This window comes from Schistocerca serialis, chromosome 2 (assembly GCF_023864345.2).
Source record: "Schistocerca serialis cubense isolate TAMUIC-IGC-003099 chromosome 2, iqSchSeri2.2, whole genome shotgun sequence".
Classification (NCBI taxonomy): Eukaryota; Metazoa; Arthropoda; class Insecta; order Orthoptera; family Acrididae; genus Schistocerca; species Schistocerca serialis.
In genome coordinates, this window is record NC_064639.1 from 961,940,601 (window position 1) to 961,957,137 (window position 16,537).

The 16,537-nt window shown below is 44.2% G+C and overlaps 1 protein-coding gene across 1 annotated transcript in view; it reads right to left on the bottom strand.

Annotated features, from left to right (window-relative positions):
• LOC126456550 (sialin-like) overlaps positions 1-16,537 on the bottom strand; it is a 98,499-nt gene that overhangs the window by 32,771 nt on the left and 49,191 nt on the right. Inside the window, exon 3 of the mRNA XM_050092297.1 lies at positions 9,771-9,855. Coding sequence (XP_049948254.1) covers positions 9,771-9,855 — 85 coding nt within the window. The remainder of the gene's footprint in view (positions 1-9,770; positions 9,856-16,537) is intronic.

Genomic DNA, 16,537 nt, shown 5'->3' on the forward strand with positions numbered 1-16,537 from the left:
CGCACTGTCGCCTGATAAACAAAGTAAAAGCCTACGGAATATCAGACCAGCTGTGTGGATGGATTGAAGAGTTTTTAGCAAACAGAACACAGCATGTTGTTATCAATGGAGAGACGTCTACAGACGTTAAAGTAACCTCTGGCGTGCCACAGGGGAGTGTTATGGGACCATTGCTTTTCACAATATATATAAATGACCTAGTAGATAGTGTCGGAAGTTCCATGCGGCTTTTCGCGGATGATGCTGTAGTATACAGAGAAGTTGCAGCATTAGAAAATTGTAGCGAAATGCAGGAAGATCTGCAGCGGATAGGCACTTGGTGCAGGAAGTGGCAACTGACCCTTAACATAGACAAATGTAATGTATTGCGAATACATAGAAAGAAGGATCCTTTATTGTATGATTATATGATAGCGGAACAAACACTGGTAGCAGTTACTTCTGTAAAATATCTGGGAGTCCATCAACAAAGGAGGTGGCTTACAAAACACTCGTTCGACCTATACTTGAGTATTGCTCATCAGTGTGGGATCCGTACCAGATCGGTTTGACGGAGGAGATAGAGAAGATCCAAAGAAGAGCAGCGCGTTTCGTCACAGGGTAATTTGGTAACCGTGATAGCGTTACGGAGATGTTTGATAGGCTCAGGTGGCAGACTCTGGAAGAGAGGCGCTCTGCATCGCGGTGTAGATTGCTCGCCAGGTTTCGAGAGGGTGCGTTTCTGGATGAGGTATCGAATATATTGCTTCCCCCTACTTATACCTCCCGAGGAGATCATGAATGTAAAATTAGAGAGATTAGAGCGCGCACGGAGGCTTTCAGACAGTCGTTCTTCCCGCGAACCATACGCGACTTGAACAGGAAAGGGAGGTAATGACACTGGCACGTAAAGTCCCCTTCGCCACACACCGTTGGGTGGCTTGCGGAGTACAAATGTAGATGTAGATGTAGATGTACCTAACCACTTAATTTTTAACGTTCTTTGATAGCATTACATTTCAAATGCTTCCAGTTTTTCTTCGCATTTCCACTGGTTCACATTTCACTTCGTTTCGATACTGTGCTCTACACGTACAATATCAGCAACTTCTTCTTCATTTCCACATTAATATCTGACAGTAGTATAGTTAACTGAATAAAGCTTTCTTCTCCTGTTCCAATCAACCGCTTGCGTCACATTACTTTTATATCAGTAAAAGAAACTGAAAGAAACCACTTATTCCCAATTTACTATAACGGGTGATAAAAAGTTGCTGTTTGAGGGCGGTGCTTCAGCGTATATGCAATGTAGCGCCACTCATATGCTGGTATATAAGCACCGACATGTAAGCAACGGATAATTGTGGTATTCGGGTCTTTCCGACATGCGTGCGATAAACGCTAAATTGTGAACTACAACGACGTTCTTACCAAATGCGTCGAAACAGGAACAACGTGCTTTTATTCTTTTCTTGGCTGCCGATGAATACACTCCGGCTGACATCCAACGGAGGCTGAAGAGTGAGTGTAGGGCAGTATACACTATGTGATCAAAAGTATACGGACACACACAAAAACATAGGTTTTTCGTATTAGGTGCACTGTGCAGCCACCTACTGCCAGGTACTCCATATCAGCGATCTCAATAGTTATTAGACACCGTGAGAGGGCAGAATGGGCGATCCACGGAAGTCACGGACTTCGAACGTGGTCAGGTGATTGGGTGTCACTTGTGTCACACGTCTGTACGCGAGATTTCCACACTCCTGAACATGCCTAGGTCCACTGTTGCCGATGTGATTGTGAAGTGGAAGCGTGCAGGGACACGTACAGCACAAAAGCGTACAGACCGACCTCGTCTGTTGACTGACACAGACCGCCGACAGTTGAAGACGGTCGTAATGTGTAATAGGCAGACATCTATCCAGACCATCATACGGGAATTCCAAATTGCATCAGGATCCACTGCAAGTACTCTGACAGTTAGGCAGGAGGTCAGAAAACATGGATTTCATGGTCGAGCGGCTGCTCATAAGCCACACATCACGCCGGTAAGTGCAAAACGACGCCTTGCTTTGTATAAGGAGCGTAAACATTGGACGATTGAACAGTGAAAAAACGTTCTGGGGAATGACGAATCACGGTACACAATGTGGTGATCCGATGGCAGGGTGTGGGTATGACGAATGCCCAGTGAACGTCGTCTGCCAGCGTGTGTAGTGCCAACAGTAAATTTCGGAAGAGGTGGAGTTATGGTGTGGTCGTGTTTTTCATGGAGGGTGCTTGCACCCCTTCTTGTTTTGCGTGGCACTATCACAGCACAGGCCTACATTGATGTTTTAAGCACCTTCTTTCTTCTCACTGTTGAAGAGCAATTCGGGGATGGCGACTGCATCTTTCAACACGATCGAGCACCTGTTCATAATGCACGGCCTGTGGCGGAGTGGTTACACGACAGTAAGATCCTTGTAATGGACTGGCCTGCACAGAGTCCTGACCTGAATCCTATAGAACCCCCTTGGGATGTTTTGGAACGCCGACTTCGTGCCCGACCTCACCGACCGACATCGATACCTGTCCTCAGTGCAGAACTCCGTGAAGCATGGGCTGCCATTCCCCAAGGAACCTTCCAGCACCTTGTTGAACGTATGCCTGCGAGAGTGGAAGCTGTCATCAAGGATAAGTGTGGGTCAACACCATACTGAATCCCAGTATTACCGATGGAGGACGCCCCGAACTGGTAAGTCATTTCCAGCCAGGTGTCCGGATACTTTTCATCATGTAGTGTATTTGTCGAAAACCACTGCTGTGGAAAACTGCGACAAGGGGTGCTGCTGCTTCATGATAACGCACGTCCTCATACCGCAGATTTCGTTACACAGAAATTGCGCCTACTCAAATGGGGATACTCGAACACACGCCCTATAGCCTTGGTCCCTCCCAATGCGATTATCATGCGTTCGGTCCCTTAAAAAGGACTTAAATTGTCGACGATTAAATTTGGACGAGTATGTTCAGAATGCAGTTACTGACTTCCTCGAGCAGCAGGACACACGGGTGTCTTCGACCTGGTGCGTCGGACGGATGATTGCCTCAATAATCACCCCGATTTTGCCTGACCGACGTACCGACTGTGGACTGTACGGCCTTCGAGTGGAAACTTTCTGATCGCCCTTTTTATTACCGATGTCCAAGACGATTATATCCCTTTCTGTATGCGTTACTCAGCGCAATTATGCTACTGTTGATAAGGATGCTACCCAGCGACTGCCATCAGTCATAGTTAAAATGCTGTAAGTTCTTGTTTACTGGACACATCTGTTGCCTCGATTACTGCAGTTGGTACAATAAAGGTCCCTACGTTTTTTGATCGGTGGTGAGACCATTTCAAATCAAACAAGTCAGAAACGGTAGAGATTACAAAAAATTGACAGCTGACAGAAGGCAAAGAGCATGGAACCCTCATAAACAAGGGCATGGTAGCACAATAATTATTTGCATGCAACTAATTAGGACATCGTCATCACCACCATTATTATTATTATTAGTCAATTAATATCCGCTGTTGGATAAAATTCTTCTCTTGATTTTTCCATGCATTACATTTAGTCATACTCACACAGGTCGCTATCTCGGACTATTCTTATCTCCTGGAATCCAGAAAAGAACTTTCTAGGTCCATCGACCATCCATTTGTCTGAATTCGTATCTTACTCTTCTCCATTTCATTGTAGTTACAGTCGTAATTGTGTTTTCGACTCATACGAGACAGCCTACACAGAACAACATCAAGCCGCCTACTACTCATGATCAACTTAGGAGAGATTGCAGAGACAACGCGAACAACAAGCATTGTTACGCATCCAGCCTACGTCACCCAAATACACACCTAAAAAAAGAAAAACGCATTGGGTCACAAACTTAATACAGGTATCGACGGAAAATGTAAAATTGTAAACTTTTGTGGCCGATGGATGAATGTGTGACGCTGCAGCGTACTTTCACCGCCATACTACTAAGGATAGTAAACAGGGTACATGACGATACTAGGGCATTACGTCTTCGCAAATTTCATTCCATGTACTCAGAAGGACGACAAATATGCCTCGCACACAGGCACGTGAACAACAGATGTCAGCATTTGAGAGAGAACGTGTAGTTAGGCTCGAAGAATCCTGTTGGAATAATCGGTGAATCGCCCATTTGAATAGGAATGACGCCACTGTTCGATAATATTGTCATATATGTGTGAACCACGGCCGAACACAGCGTCAAGAAGGAAGTGGTCGACCTAGAGAGACAACAGAACACGATGACTGAGCAATTGTGTGAAAGACACTCAGAGCCCCGGGCTTCATCGTTATAATTGATCCTACGTGCAACGGGCGCTCCGGTGACCCCAAAGATCATTAATAGACGATCCACAAAAATAGTGCTGAGCTCAGGCTGCCCCTTGCGTTGACTGTCGTTGACCACACCAATGCACCTGCCTGCAGTGGTATCGAGAGTATTCGGCTGGAATCTCATTGACTGGAGTAGAAACGTCTTCAGTGATGAGTTCCGCTTCGAACTGAGATCCAATAACCAGCGAAAACGTGTCTGGAGACACCTCGGACGGCAGCTGGGTGCCGATCTGACTGCTACCCGCCATACGGCTAGACAACCACAAGTGATGGTCTGCGAGTGCCATTAAATTTCATAGCAGGATCACTTTGGTTGACATCCGCGGCAACCCAGCACACAGCGGTACATCGACGATATTCCCCGTTTTGTTGCCCTTCATTGCAAACCATCCTGTGTTTACACTTCATCAAGATATGCCCGCCCACACAAGGCGATAGTTTTTACTGCTTGTCTCCGTACTTGCCAAATCCTACCTTGGCCAGCAAGATCGCCGGATCTCTTCCCAGTTGAGAAAGTTTGAAGCATTATGGGCATGACCCCCAACAAGCCCGGGATTCTGGGGGTCTAACGCGCTAATTGTGCAGAATTTTTACACGGTATCCCTCCAATAACTATTTATCAGTGCCAAGCCGAATAACTGCTTGTGTAAGTGCCAGAGGCGGAAGAACTGGTTGCATTAGGACCAGAAGTGGACCAACGCGTTATTGACATCATCAGACTGTGGGGCTCCTTCCCCTGAACAAATCATCCATTTTGTCTGAAATTGTAATCATCTGTCTGTCTGTACATTTATATCACATGTACCAACTACCGTCCCAGTCGGATAATTCCTTCGTGGGGCGTCATTTTTTGTCTTAGAGTCTAGTTTCCAAATGGACATTCAGCCGCCAAAATTGAATACAGGGGAACTGGACAAAAATATGACAATACAACGAGAATTGCATGGCTGAACATAAATACAGATACTTGCCAAGCCTGCATGTTGTATCTGACAGCGAAAGGAACCTGTGCAAAATCTGCAAGGTTACTCTGAAACTCACCCTTAAGTGCCTGGCAGAGGGTTCATCTAACCATTTCATACTACCTCTCTCCCATTCCACTCTCGAATGGCGCGTGGGGAAAAGGAACACCTAAATCTTTCCGTTCGAGCTCTGATTTCTCTTATTTTATTATGATGGCCATTTCTCTCTACGTAGGTGGGTGTCAACAAAATATTTTCGCATTCGGAAGAGAAAGTTGGTGTTTGAAATTTCGTAAACAGATCTCGCCGCAAAGAAAATCGTCTTTGTTTCAGTGACTGCCACCCCAACTCACGTATCATATCGGTGACATTCTCACCCCTATTGCTCTATAACACGAAACGACCTGCCCTTCTTTGTCCTCCGTCAATCCTACCTCGTAAGAATCCTATACCGCACAGAAATATTAAAGCAGAGGACGGACAAGTGTAATGTAGGCTCTCTCTTTAGTGGGTTTGTTGCATCTTCTAAGTGTTCTGCCAACAAAGCGCAGTCTTTGTGCCGGCCGCTGGTAGCCGAGTGGTTCTAGGCGCTTCAGTCTGGAACTGCGCGACGGCTACGGTCGCAGGTTCGAATCCTGCCTCGGGCATGGATGTGTGTGATGTCCTTAGGTTAGTTAGGTTTAAGTAGTTCTAAGTTCTAGGAGACTGATGACCTCCGATGTTAAGTCCGATAGTGCACAGTGCCATTTGAACCTTTTTTTTTTTTGCAGTCTTTGTTTCGCCTTCCACACGATATTATCTATGTGGTCTTTCCAATTTAAGTTGCTCGTAATTGTAATTCCTAGGTATTTAGTCGAATTGACAGCCCTTAGATTTGTGCGATTTATCGTATACCCTGAATTTATCGGATTTCTTTTAGTACCCATGTGGATGACCTCGCACTTTTCTTTTTTTAGTCCCAATTGTCACTTTTCGCACCATAGATCATTTTGTCATTGGAATTGATCGTCTGATGATTTTACTAGACGATGAATTACAGGGTCATCTGCAAACAATCTAAGGGGGCTGCTCAGATTATCACCTAGATCATTTATGTAAATCAGGAACAGCAGAAGGCCTATGACACTACCTTGCGGAACGCCAGATATCACTTCTGTTCTGCTCGATGATTTGCCGTCAATCACTACGAACTGTGGCCTCTCTGAGAGGAAATCACGAATCCAGTCACACAACTGAGACGATACTGCATATGCACACAATTTGATTAATAGTCGCTTGTGAGGAACGGTATCAAAAGCCTTCTGGAAATCTAGGAATATGGAATCGATATGAGATCCCTTGTCGACAGCGCTCATTACTTCATGGGAATAAAGAGCTAACTGTGTTACACAAGAACGATATTTTCTGAATCCGTGTTGTTTATGTATCAATAAGTCATTTTCTTCAAGGTGATTCATAATGTTCGAGTACAGTATATACTCCAAAATCCTACTGTAAATTTAGGTCAGTGATATGGGTCTGTAAGTCAATGGGTTACTCTTATTTCCTTTCTTGAATATTGGTGTGAGCTGTGTTACTTTCCAGTTTTTAGGAACTGACCTTTCGTCAAGTGAGCGGTTGTATATGATACGTTGCAAGTATAAGTCGTTATCAGAACAGTGTTCAGTGTAGCTGTGAGCGTATTAGGTCGGACCTAAGTGTATTCGAACGTGTGCTAATTGACGGTGCTCATGTGGTTGGTCCTTCCGCAAACAAAGGTGCCGAACTGTTTCTTGTTTCAAGAGACACCGTATACTTCATACAGGGATAAGGGGAAAAAATCCTCCGCACAACGCGGACGAAAGAGAGTGTTGAGTGCTCATGAAAGACGGTTACTGAACAGGACAAGTGAAAAAGTCACTGTAGAACTAAAAATCGCATTCGCTAACCCTGTCAGCACCAAAATAACACAAAGGGAGCTCTATAAGCTGGGAACCGCAGAGCGAGGTGGAATTCCTAAACCATACATCACTGATGCAAATGTCTGTAACAGAAAAACGTGGAGCCAAGGTCATAAAAGTTGCACTATGGAACAATGGAAGCAAGTCATTTGGTCGGATAAGTGTTGTTTGACTGTTTCTAACTTCTGGACGAGCTTACGTCTTGCGAACGTCGTAGCAAGCCTACCCTGTCAACTGCCTATTCGCATGGCGGGGATTTAGCGATGACCTGGACAGCCACGTAGTGCTATTCCACGGGGGCCATGGTTACTCTGCACGGTGGCATTACTGCTAAGGATTATAAGACATTTTAGCAGATCAGGGCCATTTCAAGCAACAACGTTTGTTCCCCAATGCTATGTCCCAAGACGACAGAAACCGTGTTCACACAGCTCTTCAAGGACTGGTTTTGTGAGCATGAGTGTGAATTGTTGCACCTGCCCCGGCCACCAGATCTCACTATTACTGAGACTTTGTGGTCTAATTTGGAAAGAGAGGTTCGTAATCGCTTTCCTCTTTCTTCATCGTTAACTGAACTTGTCACTATTTTGCAGGAAGTACGTTGTAAAACTCTCTTAAAAACCATACAGGACCCGTATTTATCCATTCCGAAGCGACGGGAAGCTGTTTCTAATGGCAACGGTTTTTTACACCGTATTAGGCGTGGTACGTGTTTTTGGTATCTCGATATTTTGTCCATCGCCTCTAAGTAGACACACGACTCCACTGTCCGGCATATCGTATCAGGACATTGTCTCGGTGAGTGTCTCAGGACTCAGGTACAGCTGCTACCAAGAAGAACCACACAGGACGTTATGCAGTGATGTTATCGTCCACTGGTTTAGAGCTACAGCAATTTTTAGACAGGTTAGTCAAGGAAGTGTGCTCTCATTCTCTATATACATAGTTGTCTGACGAACAGTGTGAACAGCAATCTGCCGTTGTTTGCTGATGGTTCTGTGATGCACTGGGAGGTATCATCGTTGCGTGACTTTAGAGACGAAATAAGGTGACTTAGACAAAATTTGTAGTTGGTGTGGTGAGTGGCAGCTTGCTCTAAATGCATAAATATGTTGATGTAGATGAGTGAGACAACAACTCCATCGTGTTCGAATACAGCATTAGTAGTCTGCTCCTTGATACAATAACACCGATGAAAAGTCTTGGCGTAACGTTGCAGAACGAAATGAAATGGAATGAGCACTAAAGGACGGCACTAGGGAAGGCGAATGTTCGACTTCTGTTTGGTGGGGTAATTTTAGGAAAGTGTAGCTCATATGTAAAGGAGACAGCTTATAGAGCTCTAATGCGACCCATTCTTGAATGGTGCTTGGTGTATGGGGGAGACGAATACTCGCCGTCGAGAACAACGTACAGAGTTCTTCCACTTAAGAAGTCCCCGTGGGAACCTATTCCGTATCGTCATACCTTCGTTAACAGTCTAGAATGGGGTATCGTGTCAAACTGAAAAATCCTCTATCTTTTAAATAAGTTTCCATTGCAACAAAACTTCTAACGCACAGTAATTTTAAACTTTCCATGTTAGACGCTTTGGAAACTTGTTTATGAAACCAAAAGCAATCGGAGCTATATTCACTCTTTGCTTATATATTTATCAGTCAGTGTCATTTTGTGTCTTCCAGTATCTTAAATAAAAATTCACACTAAATTAATCAGAAAAATTTCTATGACATAATAGATGATTACAATAACATTTCTTAACAATGCTACGTTTTTTTATTGTATTGCTGATCACTCTATTGAAAATAAGTATTGAAAAATACGCATATTTACTCTGAGAGCATACAATGTAATATGGTTCCGAATGCCCCGAGAATTAGGTCACCTTCGCCTGCATTTCTGCACTGTATGCCAGCTAGAGGGAGCCCTACACAATTAGACAGTAATGGCGAGGCTGAAATGTACATTGCAGAGTCTCGTTGATAGTAGTTAGTTAGACGCACCTGGCCGATAGGGAATCCAAGACTTAGAGTTTCTACTAAATTATCCCGTTATTAGATTATAGCCTGATAAAATCTAGATGAGGTTTCCACTCACATTATACGATAAGGGAGTCGATATCTGCATGACGTTTTGTTTTGTTTTGTGTTTTTTGTTTTTTCGTTCCTTAGACATGGCAATGGCGCATTTCACTCCTCATCCACGACGAACTCACTTATTCATTTGGTCATGCTCACTCGCCACTTGTACACCCTGTGCAGCTCCATGTGAAGCTGTTACGTTATATTCCCAGACGATGGCTTTGTATTGCTCATATTCACCATGGAGAGGTCTCAACTAAATAAAATAGCTGATACTCTTTTTAAAAAAGGCATCCTTTGCCCTATGAATGCGCTAATGTGAGCTGCAGTACAAGACTCCCCAGTTTTCACCAAGTGTACTTAATTAGCAAATGAATTTTTACTTGTTCTCAGTGGAATACTTACCCATGTAAGAACTCATAAATTTACTTCTGTCGTCAGGAGGTATCCACTGCGAGACGATTCGGTTTAGTGATGGCCATGAAAGTCCCTGAAACAATACATTAGAATGAGATGTGTGTTATTATTCTGCAACATAGGAAACATTTTTTGTAAATACCATTTATTGTGCACCCTCACAACAAACGTCCTTTACTTTTCGATATCGCTCCCCACAGTCAATGTAACTTCACTGACGTAACGAAATACATGAATTCCCGTAGAAAAAAATTGGTTTGCGAGTCTTCTAAATCATTTGGTCGCACCTCTTCATTAGTAAGGAACTTACTGTCATCTGATGCTTATCCGAGAGATCCAGAAATGTAGAAATTACTCGAGTAAAAAACCTAGCGAGTTGGTTGGATGTAGTCTAAACTCAAGCTTGATGTCTGTTATTTCCGCTTGGGGCATATGGGACAGTGTAAAATTATTTTACAACAGATCATCAGCAGATGATCCAGATGAGGTTTCCACACACGGTATACCTTTACGACTAGTACCTTTCTCTTTTATTGGCCGAAGAAGCCTATGGTTTCTCATGATGCGTGTTACTGCATGATGACGCACTTTTCGTCCATAGAGAAGGCCAGCACGAACTTACCTCAAAATAGCTGTGTTCAGAACAATTTTTGGTTTGGGTAATGAGGCGTTCGCAATTCCTTACTCGCTCTCTACGTTTCTGATTGACGGCAGCAGACGAGATTTGTGCCCTCTGACGATTCTTATAAGGAAAGCATTCTTTACTTGTTCAACATACCGTAAAAATTGTTCACAGAGGTCGCTATTACAATTCCCGAATGAGTTAACATGGCAGCTATCCCGCGAACACTTTGTATAATTCGAAAACATGTTAACAGTTCCCAGAATGCGATCCTATATCATTAGAAGTTTTTGTAGTGACGGTGTTGTGTCTAGACAAGACAGCCTAGACACAATGAGAGGAAGCCGAAAGGCACGCGCTAAGTTAAAGAAGGATGGCGTGAGGTCTGAAACAGGATCCATAATGAATGCTATAAAGAAAAGTACGTAGCTTCTGGAATACTTAACTTTAATCCGTCCTTTTGGTACATCTGGAGATTGTGGCGATACAAGTGAGACTCTTTAGATACATGCAATGTTACTAATGGCGCCTTGCTAGGTCGTAGCCATTGACTTAGCTGAAGGCTATTCTAACTATCTGCTCGGCAAAGGAGCGAGGCTTCGTCAGTGTAGTCGCTAGCAAAGTCGTCCGTACAACTGGGGTGAGTGCTAGTCCGTATCTCGAGACCTGCCTTGTGGTGGCGCTCGGTCTGCGATCACACAGTGGCGACACGCGGGTCCGACATGTACTAATGGACCGCGGCCGATTTAAAGCTACCACCTAGCAAGTGTGGTGTCTGGCGGTGACACCACAGATGGTTGCAGTGGTCCTACATTTTCTGCGGTCAAAACGTGAAGTGCTTGGCTCCAAAGAAGGGCATTTCCCACGGACGTCCCCATTCGTAGAGTTACTGCTGTGAAAAACATGCATCAGCTTACGGGGGATTTATTCTTTGAAGCAGATACTGAATAACAGTCCGTTGTTCGTGCCTGGTGAAGTAGGGCATCCAGCTTTAAATTGTTGCTGCACATCTGCCCGATTCTACCACCTAGTGAATATCCGGCACATGGTTACGAACACTCACCAGTTTACAGGTTTCTGGCTTCATTTTTTCGTTTTTACCATAAGTTTACAGATTTCAGTTCTATTTTCCGTTCCTCACAAGCGGCATCTAATCAAATCGCGTGCCTATGGAGCATCGTCTCAATTGTGCTTCCGGATTCCCTGGTTTCCCATCAGAGAGGTCACAGTTCGTAGTATTGATGGTAATTCATCGAGTAAAACAGAAGTGATGCCTGGCGTTACACAAGGAAGTGTTGTAAGCCCTCTGCTGTTCCTGATCTAAATAAAGGACATAGGAGACAATCCGAGCATTCACATTAGATTGATTGTGGATGATGGTGTCTCTGTAAAGGCGGTGCGAGAATTGGAAATTGATCCCAAATAATAAAAAGTGTGAGGTCACCCACGTGAGTACTAAAAGGGATCCGCTGAACTTCGGTTACATGATAAATCACACAAATCTAAAAGTTATTGGTTCAGCTGAGTACCTAGGGATAACAATTACTAGCAACTTAAATGGGAACTATCACAAAGATAATGTTGTGGAAAAGGTGAACCAAAGACAGTGTTTTATTGGCAGACACTTAGAATGTGCAACAAGTCCACCAAAGAGATGACTACAATCCGTTTGCTCGTTTTCTCCTAGTGTACTGGTATGCTATACCAGATAGGATTGACGGGGGACATCAGAAAAGTTAGAAGGAGGACAGTTCGTTTTATGTTTTCGCAAAACAAGGGAGAGAGTGTCACGGATATGAGACGCAGGTTGGGGTGGGTTTCATTAAAAGAAAGCAGTTTTTCTACATCCACATCCATATCTATGTCTGCATACGTACTCCTCAAGTTATCGTACAGTACGCGGCGGAGGGTATCACTGCTAGTCATTGTCCTTTCTGTTCCACTTCAAACGGAAGGGGGAAAACAACTGTTTATGTGCCCCCGTAAGAGTTGTAATGTCTCTCATGTTCGTGGACACTATGGTTGAAATGGCTCTGAGCACTATGCGACTTAACTTCTGACGTCATCAGTCGCCTAGAACTAATTAAACCTAACTAACCTAAGGACATCACACACATCCATGCCCGAGGCAGGATTCGAACCTGCAACCGTAGCGGTCTCTCGGTTCCAGACTGTAGCGCCTAGAGCAGCACGGCCACTCCGGCCGGCCGTGGACCTTATGCGAAATATACGTTGGCAGCAGTACGATCGTTCTACAGTCTGCTTGAAAGGCCGGTTCTCTAGATTTTCTCAATAACGTCCCTCGAAAAGAATGTCACTTTCCCTCCAGGTATTCCCATTTGAGTTCCCGAAGCATCTCCGTAATACTTCGGTAATCATCGAATCCACAGGTAACGAAGCTAACAGCCCGTCTCTGAACTGCTTCGATGTCTTCCTTTGAGCTATACATTTTCAGTAAGCCCGGCACAAGAATTAAAAAAATGTTCGCAGTATTACATACGATTTCAAGCCTAAGCTGAAGAGGTTCCTCATGTCTCACACTTTCTATTCTGTCGAGGAGCTCCTGGAAAAGCTAAAAAATCAAACTAATTCCGGTTTTACGTTGTTGACTCTGTTTATTTAAACTTATATCTTGTCGTAAGCATGGGAATCATATACGTTTCATGTTATCCATTATTACTCTTCTGTTATAAGTTTACGTATTGACTCGTCCCATGAACGTGGAGACTTGCTCCTCAGTTTGGTTCTACGGAACATGACATATAAAATAAATAAATCATACCGGATGGCTCCTCACACCATGACACCAGCAGTAACCTCACGGGTCGTCTCTGAAATGTTGGAAGAATGGCACCTCCCCCCAGTTCGCCGCTATACTTCCCGACAATGGTCATCCGGGGCACTGCAAAACTGCGAATCATCGCTGAACACAATGCGACGACATTCGCCAGCAGTCCATGCTTTCCGCTTACGCCACCACTTCATACGCAGCAGGTTGTGCCGTCGTTTTAGCGGCAGCCTACGGTTGGGATGGTTATTCCCGAGTACCGCCACAACTTGCCTCCGACCAAAGGTGTGGGAACCCGTCACTTGTTACCGGATGGCAGGCGCAGATGTGTAGAGGTTACGATGCGCTTGGTGTAGCAGACGAGTATGCCTACCCTGATGTTTCCATATAGTCTAATATCAGGCCACTCTCAAAACCGCATGCTCCAAAAACCTGGATATTGCTCGATTTGACGGGCTGGCCCAATGGAGACCCACAATGACACCCATTTCGAACTCTGTGAGATGCTGATAACGCTGTCTACATCTACATATACGTCATTACTCTGCTATTCACAATTAAGTGCCTGGCAGAGGGTTCAGTGAACCACCTTCAAGCTGTCACTCTACCGTTCCACTCTCGACTGCGCGCGGGAGGAACGAGCACTTAAATTTTTCTGTGCGAGCCCTGATTTCTCTTATTTTATCGTGATACTCATTTCTCCCTAAGTAGGTGGGTGCCAACAGAATATTTTCGCAATCGGAGCAGAAAACTGGTGATAGAAATTTCAGAGAAGATCCCGTCGCAACGAAAAACGCCTTTGTTTTAATGATCGCTACTCCAGTTCACGTATCATGTCTGTCGCACTATCTCCCTTACTTCGCGATAATACAGAACGAGCCGCCCTTCTTTGAATTTTTTCAATATTATCCGCCAGTCCAACCTGATACGAATCCCACACCGCACAGCAGTACTCCAGAATAGGGAGGACAAGTGTAGAGTAAGCAGTCTCTTTAGTAGATCTGTTGCACCTTCTGAGTGTTCTGCGAATGGATCTCAGTCTTTGGTTTGCTCTACCCACAACATTATCTATGTGATCGTTCCAACTTAGGTTACTTGTAATTGCAATCCCTAAGTATTTAGTTGAAATTACAGCCTTAAGATTTGTGTGACTTATCGCATAATCGAAATTTAGAGGATTTTTTTAGTACTCATGTGAATAACTTTACACTTTCCTTTATTCAGAGTCAATTGCCACTTTTCGCACCACACAGGTATATTATCTAAATCATTTTGAAATTCATTTTGGTCATATGATAACTTTACAAGACGGTAAATGACAGCATCACGTGCAAGTAATCTAAGAGGGCTACTCAGATTGCCTCCTATGTCGTTAATACAGATCAGGAACAATAGAGGGCCTATAACACTTCCTTGAGGAACGCCGGATATTACTTCTGTTTTACCCGATGACTTTCCGTCTATTACTACGAACTGTGACCTCTCTGACAAGAAATCGCGAATCCAGTCGCACAACTGGGGCGATATTCCATAGGCACACAGTTCGGTTTGAAGACTCTTATGAGGAACGGTGTCGAAAGCCTTCTGAAAATCTGAAAATATGGAGTCAATTTGAGTTCCCCTGTCGATAGCACTCATTACTTTATGAGTATAAAGAGCTAGTTGTGTTCCGCAAGAACGATAGTTTCTGATTCCGTGCTATGTGTCAGTAAATCGCTTTCTTCGAGGTACTTCATTATGTTCGAATACAGTATATGTTCCAAAACCCTACTGCAAATCGACGTTAGTGAAATGGGCCTGTAATTCAGTGGATTACTCCTATTTCCCTTTTGGGGTATTGCTGTGAATTGAGCAACTTTCCAGTCTTTAGGTACGGAACTGTGTGAGCGAGCGGTTGTATATAATTGCTAAATATGGAGCTATTCCATCTGTATACTCTGAAAGGAACCTGACTGGTACACCATCTGGACCGGAAGCCTTGACTTTATTAACATACGCCTATCAACACGAGTACGCGACATATCCAAGTCCTTCACAGTGATCACTGACGCTGTTCATGCCCATTATAAGAGATCTGATCAAATAATTCCGGAACATTAGGTTGGCGTCCCTGCACACACCGTGTGTAATGCGTAACTGCCGAAAGTTTCATTGTTGTATGTCTGTTATTTATTGTTCAATGCTGGATTGAGTAGGACGTAGTGTCGCACAGTTTGCGAATTTCGAGGTGACAGAGTTAGAGGAGCAAAGCGTCTGCATTAAATTTTGCGTAAAACTCAAGCAAACCCTTACAGGGACACGCCAAATGATGCATGAAGCCTACGGTGATGAGTGCTTGAGCCGTACTCGGTGTTACGAATGCTTCAGACGACACATTTTAAAAATGGCCGAGCAGAAGTTAAGGATGACCCTCGTTCAGGACGCCATTTGACGTCTATCGACGGCGCTCATGTCAGGAACCTCAACTAAATTGTGCGTGCCAATGGAAGACTAACTGTCTGAGAGATTGCAGAAGAATTTAAAGTTGGATCATGTCATGAAATCCTGACACAGCATCTTGGAATGCATCCTGTTGCCGCCATGTTCATCCCACAGCTTATGAGTGAAGACCAAAAGGACCTCCGCCAAGCAATTTGTGAAGAGCATTTGGATCGCGCAAATTAGAACGAGATGACCCCTTAAAACAATCATAACTGGTGAAGAGAGGATGTCTACTGGTATGATGTTGAGAACACGGTTCAATTTTCACAGTGGGTCGGAAAGGTTCCCCAAGACCAAAAACGGCTCGTCAGATGAGGTCAAATGTCAAAGCCATGCTGATAGTTTTCTTTGACTTTAAAGGATTACTTCATCAGCAATTCGTGCCACAGGGACAAACTCTTAATCGGTGGGGCTATTGGGACGTGTTGCGACGCGTGCGAGAAAATTTGAGAAGGAAACGGCCTGAAATGTTGCGAGACAATTTATAGCTCTTGCATGACGATAACTCACCCGCACATTCATCCCTCTTGAAGCGTGACTGTTGCAGAAAAAACGAAAGCACTGTGCTGCCTCTCCTCCGTGCTCTCCAGATCTGACCCCTGCGGACTTTTTTTTTTATTTCTAAGGGTGAAAACCCCGTTGAAAAGACGAGGATTTGCAACGACATACGAGATAAAAGAAAAATTCGCAGACGGCGCTTCTCGAGATTCAGCCAGAGCCGTACCAAGACTGCTTCCGGAGGTGGAAACGGCGTTGGGAGCGGCGTATCAACTGTGGAGGAGAGTATTTCGAAGGAGACAATGCACATTATGTAAAATGTAAGCGTGGAAAAATTTTGTGGACGAAGTTCCGGAATTTTTTGAA